Source organism: Hydra vulgaris, chromosome 05, assembly GCF_038396675.1.
Source record: "Hydra vulgaris chromosome 05, alternate assembly HydraT2T_AEP".
NCBI lineage: Eukaryota > Metazoa > Cnidaria > Hydrozoa > Anthoathecata > Hydridae > Hydra > Hydra vulgaris.
The window spans coordinates 43,595,926-43,615,000 of NC_088924.1; the positions used below are offsets into that span (position 1 = coordinate 43,595,926).

Genomic DNA, 19,075 nt, shown 5'->3' on the forward strand with positions numbered 1-19,075 from the left:
GCAGCCTTAGATAAAGATGAGGTTTGATATTGTTAGTGACACTAAACTAAAACACGTTCTCAAAAAGTTAGCAAACATTATTCTGGTCTGAAGATTAACAAAAAACGGAGCTCTGTTAACATTTAGCAAACCTAATAAACCATTAAAACAGTCCTCTCAGCATAACAGATTAGAAAAACATATGACATAAAAAATAAGGAAATAATAAAAGATCCGCTACAGATAAGCTTGAGGGTTTGATATTTGTGGAAGATTTGGTCGGAGTAAAATAGATCATTTTAAGGACAGAGGATATTAAGTTTAGTAGAAATGATACTTTACAACTAAAAAATTTTTAAAAGATATTATTATTATTAATAATTAGTTCATTTAAGCTTAAAATTTTTTCTCTTTTATGGCCACAGAAAGTAACGGAAAGAAAAAAATGTTAAAGAAATTGCAATCAATGGAGTCTAATTATAAAAATGACCTCAGTTCTAATACAAGCATCGATTCATTTTTTAATTTAACTTTTGAGCCTTATGGCAATTACCATAAATAACCACCAAAATTTAATAGTAAAGTACTAGCAGAAGTTCCAATAGATGTATATGCTGGTAACGTTGCTAAAATGGCTACGATGAGTGATATTTCACTAGATGTTGAGCAAAAGTGAAAAGTGTCATTCTAAACAAAGCTGCTGTTGATCTTAGAGATAGAGATGATAGTAAATATGGTTTGAAAAATTTAAAAATGAAAACGTGGTGAGATAAGACATTTATAAAATGATAGAAAAAAAATCTTTAAAAAAATGTCACAATATATATATATATATATATATATATATATATATATATATATATATATATATATATATATATATATATATATATATATATATATATATATGTTAATATAAATGTTAATATATATGCATATATATCATCTGTTATCATCTAAAAACAGTTAATTAAAATTCAAAACTTATTATTCATATTTTCTTGCTTATGAATGCATTATTTATATTTGAATATGTAATAGTGTCTTATGTTTGAATTTATATAAAATTTAAGAAATGGGGAAAGAAAAATAGTTATCTCAAGGTATGCGAAAGTCAATTATTAAGCCTAAAATAGATTCATCTATTTAATAAAGCTATCGCTACCGTAATAGTTTTTCACCCATATAATCTATTTTTGCAGGTCATTTTAAATAATTTTAAGGATTTTTTAAGCTATTGTACCCAATAGTCGCTAAAAGTTCTAATAATATAAAAAATTTTGAAAACTTTAATGTGTTTAATTTGAATTCCTTCAGATAGGCAGTGCAAATTTTTAATTACTTTTGTGTAGTTATGGTAATTATCTGTGGTAAAATTTAAAATTATGCATTAAAATTTAATTTAATACTTGCAGCAGTCTGTTAAAATATTAAAATTTTTTAGGCTTATACTCTATCTTATGACATGATTGTAGCCATATGACTTATGCGTATATTTTTAACTTTCTCCTGAATGAATATACCGAGTGGACAAGGAAAAATCCGTTCAACTTTAAATTGAGATCTCTCTAAAACCATAAATGCTTCATATTTTTTATTAAATGCGTTTACATCAATAAGGGTTTCAACTTATTTTTAAGGGGCTTGCTCGGCTATTTGGCGAGAAATCGAACTTTAAAGCAAGTGGGTGACGTCTTTTTGCAGATTTTATCTTTTTTCACCTTATTAGTGGCTTTATTCCACTTTTTTTGAAAGTCCTTTATATTTTTTGTTACTTCATCTTTCTTACAAAAACTCCTTTAACTATTGCCCAAAAATCTTGCGTTCTTCAGGACAACTTGGGTGATTCGCATCTTTAGGAACAATTTTTACATTAACTTTGCACCACTGTGGAACTTTTTTAAAATAGTGAGAAGCAGCAAGATCTGGCAAAAAAGAGACACCAGTATTTATATTTTTTCATAAATGGAAAAAATATATTTTGAAGGCATTCTTCGATCGAGAGATCGGTAGTCAAGGTCTTCTCAGTGACAAAACAAGAGGACTGTATACCACAGCTACAAATTGCTTGCCACGCAAGGAACTTGGATGCAAATATTTTTTCGCCGAATGTGTTTAAATGTATTATTGACAGGTTTATTGTTGTCCTCATAGTAAAATTGTTGACCAGAAAGTTGTGAAAAATCCGCCTTCCAATATGTTTTGTCGTCGGTTCATGAATAGGTCCTACTACCTTTCTTTTCTTAGCAAATTTTAAACAATTGTCATTGTATATTCTCGACAAGACTTAAAAACGTTTGTTAATCTCACATTTTAAAAACAAGCTACTCCGCTTTTTATTTTCAATAAACCTGTTAAAGGCATTATAATCTCCTCTTAAACAATTATATCTTCTATTATTAAAAACTTTAACATATATATTAATATAGTGATACTACATTAGTTTAAAATGACCTTGCTTTGTTTTGCCTTAATGAGGTTTCATATTTATTTCTAAAAATTTAGTTTCGTCGTTTGCTATAATTAAATCCAGAATTTTTACTTCATTTGCAGAGCTTCTATAAAATGTTGGTTTGTCAATAAGCTGGTGAAGAAAGTAATCATGGATATTTTTTATAAACTCTTTTGTGGAATAATCATGCCTTACTAGCCAACTTGCCCCATTTAACCATATATTTTGTTGTTCAATGAGCAAGAGTTGGTGTACATAAAATTCAGCTTACTTGATTTTTCATATAGATTCGTTAATTTAGCCCTTTGAGGTCTTTAAAAAAAAAATTTTTTATGCCTATCAGGTCCAATTTTTTTTTACTTATTGACCTTAAATATAACAGAAAAAATATGTTTGACCCATGTCTTCTCTTAATTTTTCATAAAAAATAGGTTTTGAGTGTAGCACTAAATTGTTTGATTTTATTCTGCCACAAAACACTATGAGCTAACTGCAAGCACTAAACAAGGAAGAAAAAAGTAAAATCTGTAGACACTTGTTTTTATTCACAAGTAAGTTACAATATTGACTTTGGATATCCCATTTTACACGAAAGTCAGCCTGTGTATGGTAAAGTTCAAAACAATCAGTAGGGTGTAGTCCTGGTTTTTTAGTGCAGGGTTTACACTAGTATACAGATTTTTTCTGGCACCCTGTGTTTTTCTGTCTAAAGACTTTTTCTGTCTTCAAACTAAACAGTCTTTGGCATTATTACTTGGAACTATTGCAATAAAATGTGACTTTTGGTTGAGGTGTTCATTGTCATCTAATGATGATCGCCTTCCTTTTTGTTCTTGAATGTTATGACATGCTCGTACTAATTGCTCAATGAGGTTTTGTCTGTATGTTAGGTGTCAAAGTTTGTTTTTACCATTGCCTTCACAAAATTTATTGAATAATATATAACTGTTTACAACTGCAACTTCCAACAACCAGAGAAATATTTTTCTCCACCATTTTAAAGACTTGCGTAGAAATGAGTAGCTGGAACAATAGTGATGAGCTCTGTCAACAGCTCCCATATGTTTCAAATAATTTACAATAACAGTTGGTTTATCAATGTCTACAATACCTTGTTTTGTTCTTAGTTTTACAACTTCAGTTGTTGAATTATGGGAAGTATTCAGGATCAAAATATGTCGCCTGTCTTGCCATGCCATAACTATAACATTGGAAGAGTGTACATATGCAGAAACTTTGTGGTTCTTTAATTTGAGTTTTTATATCTTCATGTAACTGTTTTCTATTTTTATTTATTTTCCGTGTAGTTTGTATGTTTATATTGAGGAGCTCTTGTGCAAGAGGAAAACTAGTATATAATCTGTCAGTCAATAAGTGATAACCACTTCCTTGGGCAGCCTCTAAAAGCTCATCACACAAATGCAACACAATTCAACTTGTAAACTGCATCATAGATCTTGCCAAACTTTCAGTGGTGCAATTACCATAATACGGTTCGAAGAAACTAATATAACCTGTTTCACTATCGGCTAAGACAAAAACACGAATGCCCCACTTTGTGGGTTTATATGGATTGTACATGCGAAATGCAACTCTATCTTTGAATCCAGTAGTACTTTCATCAATTGCAATGTTACGAGATGGGACAAAATTTCTAGAACAGGAACTTTTCATTTCTGATACAACACGATGCACTTTCCTTGTAGGTCTATTCAATTCATTAGATGAATTTGATTGTGGGGATACGTGCAGCATCCAATTATCTGAAAAAATTGAGTTCAAGAAGAAATTGCTGAAAAAAATGGCATGTAGTTCAGCCAATCACAAGAAAAATAACATTTTATTTTTGATATTTCATTCAGAGCCATATTCAAATTAATACCAAAGTAAGCATGAATTTCTTCAAGTGTCTTTGGTTTCAATATCTGCAAGTAACTCATCAGAAAAAAAATAACTTGAAAAAATCTAGTTCACGTGTTAAGTTTATTAAATGCTGAAGGCCTACATTTGCTACAGTGAATGGCAGTGCTTCAAATCCTGGAGTATCTTGCACTACTTTTGTCTATCCTATGTTCAAAGCAGGTCCATATTATCAATTTCATTTAGTTCAATATCTTCCTCTGACTCTGACATCTCTAAAAATTCAGTCTCAGATTCACTAAAAGTGTATTCACTGTTGCTTTCAGTACTTTTTTCATCCAATCCCTTCAATACTTCTTCAGCTGTATAACGTTTCCTTGCCATTTGCAAATAAATTTTTATAAAGATATCTAAGAGTATAAGTAAGGTTAAACGATTAAAAAATGTTACTGAAAAGCACTAAGTTTAAAACACGCAGTAATATTACCAATTGAACCTAGTAAATTGTCCAAGTTAGCTTAAAAAGATAATTTTTTTTGTATAAGCATCAACTTAGTAGATGTCCCGTGGCACGGGACCTTAGACCGCAGCGACAACTTCATGATGTCCCGTCACGCGGGACATTGGACCACAAAGGGTTATTGCGAATTGGAAGTAGCAGTACAGACCAACCTCTAGTAATAGAGGCCACTTTGGTCTTCATGTTTGCATGGTATGGTCTTCTTCTTAACAACTTTTTATTAAAAATCTAAAATCAACTACTTCTTATATTTTTCAACCATCATTTAGTTTATTTCTTTTCTCTATTAGGGCATAAGTTACTGTTCGCTCACTAAGTGTCAAGTCTGGACCAATAAATATTCCTGTGATTTCAGAATTTCTTAGGTTTTTACATTATTTCAATACTTCCACTTGTTCTTCTTTTGAGGAAAGCTCTACCAAAATTGGTGTACTTTTATGTGCATCTGAGTTTTTAAATCTTCTTATTTAAGCTATATTTAGATTAGCTCCAATTTCATGAAGAATACCATCTACAACATTTTTGTCTTCGTTTCCTTCCATAACTTTTGTTTCAAAAATAAGTATAATTTGCTCGCTTTTTCTAACTAGCTTGTTTTCAACTTTAACATGTTAAATATGTTATTTTTGATTTAATCTGAATTTTGAATGGAATTAAACAAGTAACTAAATAGTCTTATTTCCATTTTAATTTGCAATGGCTTCCTAATAATTTTCACTCTATTTCTTTAGTCTTAATTCTCAGATTTTAGTTTGATAATTTGATTTCGCATTTCTAATACTTTATCACCATAAAATCTATTTAACGTTTCTATTTCATTCCTGTTAACCATTTTTCTTTTTTTATAAAAAAATTTTATAAACTATGGTTTTAAGGTTAAAAAAGTTTCATTGTTAATGATAGCATTGTTAATGTATATCATTAATTTATGTTTAATGCAGTTACTATCAACTAATTTGTCCTTTGAACAATAACCTGATAGTTTTGTTAATTGAATATCCAGTAAAAAGTAAAAATAACTTCTCCAAATAAAAAGTTTAAAAAAATATGTAAACGAATAATTTAATCAGATATCTTGATTACTACCATAACAAATACACTGTTACATAAAGTTACTTTTTGATATTTCGTTAGAATAATTTTGCCGTTGCCAAAAACTAGGTATTTCCAAACATTTGCGATAAAAAAAAATACAAAAATCTTCAATGCAAAGTCAAGTCTGTTTATGAGGAGGGACAAAGTTAAAAAAAAGAAACAATAATAAACAAAAACAATAATAACAAACAAAAAAGATAATCATATAATAATCATCAAATCAGATAAATTAAGCACTGCTGCAGCTATGATCTGATGATGTTCATTGTTTTCTCGAAGCTGTTGAATATTCAAATCGATAGCCCAATCAATGGATCAACACTGATTTGGCTCTTTTTTCCATAAGACCTTTAATTTCCCACAGGACAATATTTCACATTTTTGTGTTTTAGCACATTTTTGTATAAAACTAGGATCTTTATATTTTCTTTTTTTATGCATACACGAACCATTGTTATTTACCTTATGTAAGGAGTTAAATACATAAAAATATAATAAATGCTTTGTAGGAATATATTTATCTTTTTCTTTAGGACTCTCTGCTCTTTTTATTGAGCCTATATGCTTTGACAACATGACACAAAATATTTATTTTCAAGATAAGTTTGGAAATGTTTTGAGATATAATTATTTAGATAAAATTGCAGTACGATTACCTGATACAAAATCAAATGTTCTGCAATTACCATCAATAACTTTACCAATAAGTAAAACTAAAGATTCAAAATATTTTTGTTGTGATACACAAATTGGAGTATACAATGGTGTCCCTTACAAAAGTATGTTAGGCAATTCTTTTTAAATTTTTATATTTCTATAAAATTTTTTATAATACTGCTCTTATATATATATAAATATAAATATAAATATAAATATATATATACATATATATAAATATATATATATATATGTATATATATATATATATATATATATATATATATGTATATATATATATATATATATACATATATATATATATATATATATATATATATATATATATATATATATATATATATATATATATGTATATACATATGTATATATATATATATATATATATATATATATATATTTATATATATGTATATGTATATATAATCTTGTGTTTTATTTCATGTGTTAGTATTTGTATTTAAATAATTTTTTCTTTAATTACCTGCTTATTGATTTTTTTAACTTTAACTTTTTGGCAATTTTGCTAATAAACACACACAAAAAATTAATAGTGCCTCTCTTGTAAAATATTCCTTTGAACTAATTTGTAATTGTTCAAAAACTATATATATATATATATATATATATATATATATATATATATATATATATATATATATATATATATATATGTATATATATATATATATATGTATGTATATATATATATATATATATATATATATATATATATATATATATATATATGTATATATATATATATATATATATATATATATATATATATGTATGTATATATATATATATATATATATATATATATATATATATATATATATATATATGTATATATATATATATATATATGAATTTAAAATGATAAAACCGCAAGTATTTTATTTTTTTTTTAATTTATATATATAAATATATAAATTTGAAAAAATAAAAATAAAACCTCAAGAAAAAAAAAGGTAAAATATTACTAAGTTTAGACTAATCCAGCATTTACAGTAAAAAGCAATGTTTTACAGTACTTAAAATAGGCACTCTTGACTTTAAAACACATATTTGCCTGGGCATCGAATCTATCAGTTTTATGCAAAGTTCTTTTAAAACTGAGAACCAAAAATTTCCTTCAAATGTGTTTTGCTTCTGATTTTAACCTTGCCTATTTCAAGATCTATTCAAGTTTAAGTGTTTTCAATTGGACCTAAATCATGGTACACCATGGGAGTAATGGTATTTTTTGGGATGGTAAATATTTTTTGATTTTCTAGGCAGTGTGGCAAGGTGCTCTTACTTATTGATACTTAAAGTTACAAAACCTTTAATAGAATTTTGTCATTGACGGTTTTAAGCACATTTTCAGGATGCTTTTGTACAAAAACTAATTCGTTTAGCCGTTGCATATCTTTATTGACACAGTTCCTTTATGCAAAACACATTCCCAAATGCCTACCTAGCAACCCCAGTATGCATATGCTGTTCATATAAGTGACTATCATACTTTTTGCATTTCAACCGTTTCACGTCTATTCTTGATTTCAACCGTTTCACGTGTATTCTTGATTTCAACTGTTTCACGTGTATTCTTGATTTCAACCGTTTCACGTGTATTCTTGATTTCAACCGTTTCACATGTATTCTTAATTTCAACCGTTTCACGTGTATTCTTGATTTCAACCGTTTCACGTGTATTCTTGATTTCAACCGTTTCACGTGTATTCTTGATTTACGAATAAAATTTTGAATATTACTTTCATACTTGTATACAATTCGGATTCAATCTCTAAACACTATTTTTATCTTGCAATGCAATCTGTGACTTTTAAAATGGCGTACGTTTAGCAGCATAAGAACCAATTCCTCGATTTTTCAATATCTTTGTAACAGTCACTCTGCTCTTTGCCTGAGTCATTTTTCATATTGTTGAATTGCAATTTTAAGTTTCATTTCGATTAAGTGGAATTTTCTTGTTATTTACAATATGCTAAGTTTGTGTTGAACAGAAAGTTATTTCAATTGTTCCGATCTCGGTAAGACAAGAAAGGTTACAGAATTAAAAAGGGTTGTAACCACAAATTAATTAGCCTCCTCAATACTGGATTATATTTATCTCTCCCTTGTAATGTAACTAACTGTAATGATGTATATATATATATATATATATATATATATATATATATATATATATATATATATATATATATATATATATATATATATATATATATATATATATATACATATATATATATATATGGAGTGCTTTTCTAAAAGGCGTTGAGTCCATCTTTTCAAATTGGAGTTTTTTTAACATTTGAGTTCTTTATTGTAAAATGTGCAAATCTAACTATGTTAGTATGAATAAAAAATTTATTTATTATCTTTAATTATGAATACAAAATTATTGATATTCAAAAACTAATAGCATACACTGTATTTTAACAAAATGGTATTTTTTGAATACTTTTTATTTTTAAAGGGTTGCTTATGATTGGCAAAACGTTTTTTCCATTAACCCTCTGTTAAGCCAATATATTGTTTATAAACTCGATAAGCAACATATTGGTTTAACAGAGGATGTTATATATATATATATTCATATTTATATATATAAATATATATATATATATATACATATATATATATATATATATATATATATATATATATATATATATATATATATATATATATATATATATATATATATATATAGTATATTATACTTGATAATTAATATATTTACTTAACAGAGGGTGAATGGAAAAAAAGTTTGCATTGTATTGTTAGTAGAATTAAGATAATAATATAACAGAAAATATAAAAAATAAAAAAGATAGCCATAACAGCCTAACTCTATAAGCACAAAACACAGTAACAATAGCGCATGGCATAAGATATTGGTAAGCTCACATTAAAGACATTACTATGTGTCTCAAGAATAATTAAAAACGAAAAGATTATAAAGGGGCTAGACTACACAACGTTATAACAAAGGCAAGTAACACCACAAATCAATAAGATATTTTATTAACTAAAACGCTAGAACTAAAAAGGTTTTATTTATTACAATATTTGAGCAATCGAGGAATAGTTATAGTTAAACAATTTAAACTATTAAGGTAAGTATGGGTATTAAGGCCCACCTAACATTGAACGCGCGGTAAAGAAATGCTGATTTTTTTTGCTGCCAGTGATAAAACCAGATAACTCTAATATTTTAATGTCGAAAAAAAGTTTCACAATTTATTTTTTCCCTAAGTTTGGATTAGTGGGCCTTATTACCCGCCGGGCCTTAATACCCACACTTACCTTATATCATAAAGTTGCAAGCAACTTATAAAATATTCCTTTTAAACAGTCATTATCAATTGTGGAATTAAGAAACATGTAAGAGCTCAGTAATAAGTTTTATCAATGTTTCCTGTACTAATTCTTGTTTAACTATCATCTAAGAGAGAGGGGAGAAAAAGAAAGTGTTTCCGAAGCAGCATATTAAAAAAAGAAAAAAGATACGCTATAAATAACAGTGTATGGTTTTATTGTGTTAGCAGTAAACAAAATTATTTTTACCTTTATTATGTAAAGTTCTCGCTTCTCTCTAACTGTTTTTTGCTATATTAATCATTAGTCTCTCTTCAATTTACTATATTATTCATTAATCTCTCTGACTAATGATTAATATAGTAAATTGCTCACATCAAACTGTTTCACATCATATTAAATTTACAAAATTAAAACGAGATTTTAACTAAAAGAAACTAATCAAATGATGACAAAGGCAACTAAAAAAAAAGGTACATAACTATGTTTAAATTTATAAAAAAATTTAAAATCATTTAATTTTAAAACTGTTATTAAGTGTTATTATAAATAGTAAAATTCATACTTAGCATTGTTCTAAAGTGTCTAAAGTAAAATCAAATAAACAGACATTAACACTGCTTGACACTGAATTCTGGCGAGAAAGTTTTCTGCTTGCTAAGCAGCATTCCTAATGTTTTAACAACAACTAATTTAATTTTGCCTAGCTTTATCTCTTTAATTTGAGCAACACTTAGTTTTATGTCGCCAATTAGTATTTACGCTAACAACTTCTTTGAGCCTAATAATATCTAGTTTAATTTTACTGTTATCATTAAACATATTACCAGTAATACTACAAATGTTACAACTGAATAATGAATAAATGTAAAAGAATCATACGAACTGTAATTTTTTCTATTCAAATACTTTAACTTAAGATTAATTGAAATCCATTTCTTTTATTAAATTCATATATAAGTTATTTATCAAAAATATAAAACAATACTTATGTACTCCAAAAACTTTTATTTAACAAAGAACCTAGACTACAATACACAATATTAAATATAAAACTTTATATTAAATATAAAAAATACTAATATACTGAGAAATATGAAGTATTCTCAAATATAGGCACATTTATGTAAATAAACTTACGTGACAACAAATTACAGTCACTTTTCTATCTTAAATACATAAAATATACATCTAATAAAAAATAAAACCAATATAAAATAAGACAATATAAATAATATAACTTACTCAAGCCAGTAGCAGTTCTACCGTATGAAAATTTTTATCATTATTAACCCTTCTAATTAAAAAAAAAACAATAAAGCGAATTGAAAAGCACTTCAGCTCTTTCCAATTGCTCTAAAAAATAGCTTTCAGCTTTTTCTAATTTCACTAAAATATAAAACAAAACTTGCTTAGCTAAACTTAACTATTATATTTAAACAAATTAAATAAAGAATAACATTAACTCTCTTTAAAAGCTAAAAATAATTGATTAGCTTTAAATGGCTTGCAGACCTTGCTTGTAAAACCACGTGAATAATAAGAAACACATTTAAAAAAACATTGAAACTAGTTTAAAATGAAAAAACTATATATTTCAATGAAATGAGGTTTTAAAAGTAAGAGTAAAAAACAAATAACTAACAAATTATATTATAATTTGTAAAAAACAAATAACTAACAAATTATATTATAATTTGTTAGTTATTTGTTTTTTACTCTTACTTTTAAAACCTCATTTCATTGAAATATATAGTTTTTTCAGTCTCCTGTAAAATTTTGCTTTTTACACATGTGAGATATTACCTGGCCAACGACGATATGTAACGTTGAACTTTTAACTAATTATTAATAGATGTTTTTAAAAAAAAACATAAAAACTAACAAAAATTTGTTTTTCTATATCACATAAAACATCATGTGACTAATCTCATAAATCATCATATGAATAATCTGAAAAAATGTAATGAATAAAAAATACAAAGAAAAATGTATGAAAATTAAAAATCAATTTACCTAGAGATAAGCTGTTGTGATTGTGTAGCAGTTGTTAAACATCATTATTTCATGTTAGCTTTTAAAAAAAATTCGTGTTAGTACATCAGGATTCCAAAATATTTTTTGTAAAACCATGTAATGAACAGAGCTAAAGACAAAAAATCAAATTGAGATATAAACAAAAAAAAATGCAGTAATAACCAATTTTATGGAAATAGCATTTGTATAACTTTTTTGTTGCAAAAAAAGGGCATAAAAAGTAATAAGGCCTCATCCTTTCCCATTTTTTCCATCTAAAAATCAAAATATAAGGTCAATAAAAACAAAAGTGTCGAAAAAAAATTGAAGCTAAAAGGAAAGCTAAAACAAACAAAATGTAAACGATTTAAAAAATTAAAAGGAGTGATCTTTTCTACTTTATATCTAATAAAAATGTTTTATATAAACTGCTAAACTACTTTCTATACTTACTTCAATAATAATATGATCTTAATGATGACTATTTATGTAATTATAATATGATCTTAATATGATTCTTTATGTAATATTTCGAAAGTAATAAATTATACCTAGTTGTCATGACCCATACGATACGGGTTGTGGTAAGTCTGTTCCACAACCGACTATTTCTATACTTGGTCTTAATTTGGTCTCTATTCTTTAATTTATTTTAGTAAACGGCAAAAAATTAATCAATTGAAAGTTCTTTTTTTTTTGATTTTGGTTGATAATTAATTTACTATACGTTAGAATTGTATCTAGTTGCTTAAATATTTTTTTAAATTATAGAAGTATCTTCAACATATAAGACTGTTGCGTAACATTGCCTCAGATGTTTTTGGAAACTTAGGTTATAATAATATTTTAGCCTTTGATTAAGATTTATTTAAAAAGCAAAATTGGACATAGAAAAAACGGCCAAAGAGATCTAGTTATTTTAAATAAGTTAGCTTTATCTGTTTGATATTTTTCATGAAAGCTTTTCCGTAAAAAAGCTCCTTACAAATACATTCAATTAAGCTGTTTTTACTGCCGAATAAGGCAAATAAATTATTAAAGCTGTTGTTTGTGCCAAAAATCGATACTTAATTTAAATGTAAACTTCTAGTACAAAAGGTGATAAAAGTATAAATGGTTTCTATTCACATATAAAAAAAATACGGAAATATAAAAAACAAAGCAAAAATGGCCAATATATCCATTAAAAACCATAATTCCAAAGAAAAAAAATAAAGAAATTTACTTGAGAAACAAAAAACATATTATTTTTGAGATAAAATAAAAATATAAACTTGAAAAAAAATTGCGATAAATATTTTATTCAAGATAGAAGAGTATTAAAAAATACTTAAAAAAGTAATTTAAATTGAAACATTGTTTTATTATTATATAGCTTTTAGTAAATGGTTGAAGATTATCAAACTTCGTTTTAACTTTCTCAATACAATCAACATTTAGAACATTTCTTAAATTCTGCTATGAAGGAACTTTCAAAAATTGGTTATAAGAGAAGGAATTCGAGCTAAATATGGAGCAAAATTATTAATTAAATACACTTAGTATATATTAATTTGTCATGTACTATTTATTAATTTGAAAATTTAAAAATGTGACTAAACAGACAACAAATAAGAGACTTACTTTGTGAGGTTGTTTTTCTTTTGTGAAAGTTTCAAGATTTATTACTGTAAGTTTGAATTAACAACTCTTTTTAGAAAAGCAAGTCTAAAAATAATTTAAAAATAAAAATTTGTATTAAACTATTTATACAACCATCATTACTAGATTGCTCCATTCTGAATGACACTACTAAATTAGGATTATATATACTTAACTGACAATATGTGGGTAGAAAACTTTCTACAGGACTTAAATTTCCAACACAATGCAAAATTTGCCCGAGACTCTAAGGAGCTATTTTAGATGCAAAGAAAGTAAAAGGTTGAGAGGAAATATAACTCCTTAGGTGTTTAAAAAAAATTTGATTAAAAGGATGATTAACATGGTTTTCTGTCATTAAATCTGTCAAAATTGATAGATATGGAGAAAGTGGAGCTAATACATGTAATAAAAAATGAGTTTTATTCAAAAACTTCTTCGTACCGCCATACTAACAAACATGGTTTAACTCTCTGAGGTAGTTACTTTTTATAGCAATATTATTTCTTGCTATGCGAAGCATTTATTCTTACTGAGTTCTCGTCTAGCCTGATATCTTTCATATCTACTACAATTTATCTCAGCTCACCTAGGCTCATCTCTTTTATTTTGACGACAAATTTTCTCAGCTCACCTAGGCTCATCTTTTTCATTTAGATGACGATTTATCTCACCTAGCCTAAGCTCATCTCTTTCATTTGGGCAACAGTTCAATTCATCTTGCCAAGCCTGGTTTCTTTCATTTCAACAAAGTCTTATGATTTCACTTATTAAATTATCAGACATAACTGAGCATCAAAGGAGTGTGTGATAATGATGCCTAGTATAATAAAAGTTAAACTTTTGTTTTATGATTAACCTTTTAGTTTTCTTTCTTAACTTATCTAAAATAAAGAGCAAGTAAATAAAGCAGAGCATAATATAATTATCTACTTTATTCTACCTCTACTCTTAGTCATACTTAAATTACATGTTTTAAAATAATATATCAATGTGTAAAGATAACATAATTCTATCAACAACTTATACTAAAGTTATGAATTAGTTGATATAATCTTTATAACTGAGTTATGCTCTATATTTAAGGTAGTTATTAATAATTATTGACAAAATGTTATTATTTAATCAAAAAAACAATAAAAAACAATTTAAAAAGTATTCAAAGTTTACACAGATAAGAACTCATGAATAAAGCAAATTGAAAAAATTATAAGGCCTGTCAGCTCAGCAAACACTACTAGCATTGAACAGTAAAATGTAATCCTCCGTCAAAAATCTCTTTCTTAACTTTGAATTGCATTTAATGCTAGAATAAATAAATAATAATAAATAAGTAAATACAAAACTAATAATAGAAAACCTCTATAAAAAATCATAGATTTGCTCTAAGTGAAGAATTTTGGAAATATTGAAACTTCTTGAACTATTTTGTTTTTTTTATATTTATTATAATGAAGAAAAAAGGTTGATAATACAATGCAAAAAAATTCAAATGTGTGTATGTATGTATGTATATATGTAAAACATTTAAAAATTATTATGGGGAAGTATTCTCTCCTGAAAATTTAACGAGAGTTACTAAAACTGTTGTTATAACACTTTGTATACTCACCTTTATAAAAAAAACAATAAACTTAAGTTAAACATATTTAATGAATGAAAATAGAATCTTTAAATGTTTGAATGGGGAGGAGCTATTATTAAAAAAGAAAACCGATTTTTAAGCAAAACTTATTTATCAACAAAAGTATAAATTGTTAACAAAAAAGAAAAGTGAATACAAAATACAAGTTGTTAACAAAAAGGAACAGAGTATAAATCTTTTTGACAAAATTTAGTTAAAAAGTAACTTTATATAAATATTTAATGAAGTATATACCTTTTTGATGAAGTTTAGTTAAAGTAATAAATATTAAAAAACTTATAGATATTAAAAAACTATATAACTTTTCAACATTCTTTTAAACACATTCTTTCAACAATACTTTTCCAACACATTTATGAATACATTAACTACATACAGATTTAATTTGTGTTTCATCCTGACAGTACACCACTTTACTGGCACGTACAACATTTTTGCTCTCAATAAAATCAATTCAAATTAAAGCAAAGTACATCACTTGGCTAGCAAGATCAACACTCTTGCTGTAAACTTAGCGAAGTCATAACAATTTGAAATCATGTAAACAACATAATAACCATTTACAAACTATAAACACATAACATTATAACACGTCACAAACATACTATGTTATATAAAATCATTTCATATATAAAAGATATTAACACACTCACAAATCCATATAACCTTAACACATTAAAACATAATAAATAACACATAAATATTAACTAAATATATAAATTAGAAACATTTACAAATATAACCTTATTTTTGTAATATTTGTTCAATGACATACCTCGTAATGAATGTTTATCAACTTTAAAAAACAAACGATCGAAACGACCTGGTTTTTAATATAATAAAGCAAACAAATTTTCTGCAACTTTTTGATAATAAGGTATTAAACGATCTCGTTCTTAAAAATGCAACATAAAGTTGACCGTGTGAGATGCAAGACTTTTGGAGATAAACACCAGCTTTATCAAGAGTTTGACCTTTTGACCTTTGAAGAGAGTAACGTCTTCTAGAGTCATCATCGTCTTCTAATTTTTAAAAATAAAAGTTTCAGAATAATATACTTTATAATAAAAATGACAGATTAATATACTTTAGAAACAATTGACAAAAACTTGAACTTTGTTATTATTAAAGTGCATGAATTAAATAAATTACTTGACTTTAAAAGTTACTATACTAATTTAAAAATAACATAAGGTTTATCCATTACTACTGAAGTTAAAAATCATGTTTTCGATCTTGTTACTGATTAAACAGATATTAATAGATTGTAAAGATTTAAGAATATCTTATCGTGTGGTCGAAAATATTAAAAAGTCAAGCATGCTAAAAACTCTGTGTCAAACGCGCAAAAATCGGTAACAGCAGTATTAAGTTCAGCAATAATATATAGTGACTAAATTCCGAAAGGTAAAAAGTTTTAACTCTCTTGATAGATCTTTCTCCAATGACTACGCGCTTTTTTTAGAACACTCTCTTTCAAAGTCAGAAAAGCCTAATAACTAATTAAACCTACTTTAAAACCGAAAGTGAAATGACGTTGAACATTAAACATTGAATCTAGCAATTATAATAGGATTGTTATATTTTATATTTATTGGGGAGATAGCGATTATAAATATGCAGTTTTTATTTGTCGAACTGGCTATAAATCTAAAAAAAGTGAAGCTAGTTCTTTTTTTGCAAGTAAAACTGTTTTTCGTTTCCCTAAAGATACTAGTTTAGAAGAAAAATGAATAAACTTTATTAACAGAAATAATTGGAAGCCAATTAAACGTTCAGTTATATGTTTGGATCATTTTGAACAAAGTATTAAAAATACGGTAAACTAGTTACTTTAAGACATGAGTTAAACCCTTTTCCAACCATTTATCCTAATGAAATTTGCATTTGATCTTCAATAAAGCCTAAAGTTCTTAACTTTCGCAAAACCTCTGACTGAAGAAGATTCCACTATTCTAGATGAAATTCATACATTTCAAGAAATGGATAAAATAAAAAATATTGATATGTTTTATGAATCTAACTCTCCGAATGGGTTTAGTTTTCAAAGATATGAAAGTTTTGTTTAATACTACCCTTTTTTTTTCGTAGACACCATTCCTTTTATTGAATCATTAAGCATTGGTAACAATTTGCATATAAAGTTGCATTATAAACTTGTCAATTACCACTTCCTCAATGGTTTAAAACAGTTATCAATTGTAAGCTTACAAGTTTATCTATTTTAAATAACTTGGTGTCTTACATGCAAAACCTTGTTAAAGATAATTCTTATTGTTTAGTTACGGAACTGTCCAAATAAGTCTTTTACAAATCCAAAGGTCATCCTCCATATTCTTTAGAAGTATTACGTTTTGCACTAATTCAAAGGTATTCATCATCTCAGGCTCATTCGTTTCTTTTGAAACAACTTCCTTTACTATCAATGTTACTATGGAAAAAGTTAGTATCTGGTAGAATTAATTCAATAAAATCATTAAAACTATTATTAAATGAGAGGCAAATATACAATTGTTGAGTTCTCATGTTTGATGAAATGTATATACAGCAGTCTTGTGAATACCACAGTGGTAGATTATTTAGACAAGATACTGAAGGTAATCTCTACATAGAAATAATTGTGTTTGTGATTGTTGGTCTCAAAAAATCAATTCCTTGATGTAATTAAAGCTATCCCAGAGACTAGTGTCACTAGAGAGTTTATTAAAGATGAAATAGAAGATATTTTAAATACATTAAGATCTGCAGGTTTTAATATTTGCGCATTGATTGCTGATAACCATCCAACTAATGTGTCAGCTTATTCAAAACTGCTTAGCGCTTATGGATCAAATAAACTATAGGAAAACTTCTTCATCACTTAAAAAGATCATATAAATTATCTGGTGTATGGCAGAGTACATTTGCTTAAAAATATAAGAAATATTTTAATTAGTACCAAAAAGTTTATTTTCCCACCATTTCAGTTCACTGATTACAATTTTAGTATAAATATGTCTGCAGGAGATAAATCTTGGGCGTTACTTAGAGTACATGAAAAAGATAAACTTATTTCAGCAAACTTTAGAAAGGCATCAAAACTAGGAGAAAAGACATTATATTCAGGTAACAATAAACTAGATGTAAACCTAGCGATAAATATATTTCATGAAAGAACTTCAGTTGAAAATCAAAGTTTTTTTCCTAATCAATATTCAGCATCTGAATTTTTACAACTTGTTATCTTATAGTGGGTAATATCCAAGTATGGTGGGTAATATGATGATGGTGGTATAGTGGGTAATATCCAATTAAATCCACTAAATCAATTAAATCCACTAATCAATTAAATCCAATTAAATCCACTAAATCAATTAAATCCAATTAAATCCACTATAATGAAATACTCAAATCATAAATTTGATAATGCATTAGTAATGGGGGATGGTAAGCAACAATTTTTGCGTGCATTTGCTCAATGGGTTAAACAGTGGCAAAATTTGCTATACAGTTCCACTGATTGATATTGTCTCACAACTTAGACTTTTAAAGCACTAATTGTAACACTGCAAAGCACTTCTAGTTTAATTGAAGATCTTTATTTGAAGGCTATTTATGTTCTTACCGTTTCCAAAGTGATCCAATAGTAAGACATTTTTCAAAGTGCCTTCAAATGAGTAATGACAGATTTCTTGTTGAACCACTTGAAGTAAATACTTTTGAGAATATTTTACAAATGATATCATTATCAAAAGAAAATTTGACTTTTGGAAAAAGGATCTAAAACTTTTTAACTTATTTTGAATCTAATTTCAACATCGGAACTTTTTATCAATAATACTCAGGAATATAAGTTTGATGAAAGCAATAAAGAAGT

At 26.4% G+C, this 19,075-nt stretch overlaps 1 protein-coding gene across 1 annotated transcript in view; it reads left to right on the top strand.

Moving 5' to 3' along the window:
* The window catches only part of LOC136080071 (uncharacterized), a 112,716-nt gene that overhangs the window by 77,433 nt on the left and 16,208 nt on the right, over positions 1 to 19,075 (top strand). Inside the window, exon 9 of the mRNA XM_065796684.1 lies at positions 6,440 to 6,685. Within this exon, the coding sequence (XP_065652756.1) occupies positions 6,440 to 6,685 (246 nt within the window). The remainder of the gene's footprint in view (positions 1 to 6,439; positions 6,686 to 19,075) is intronic.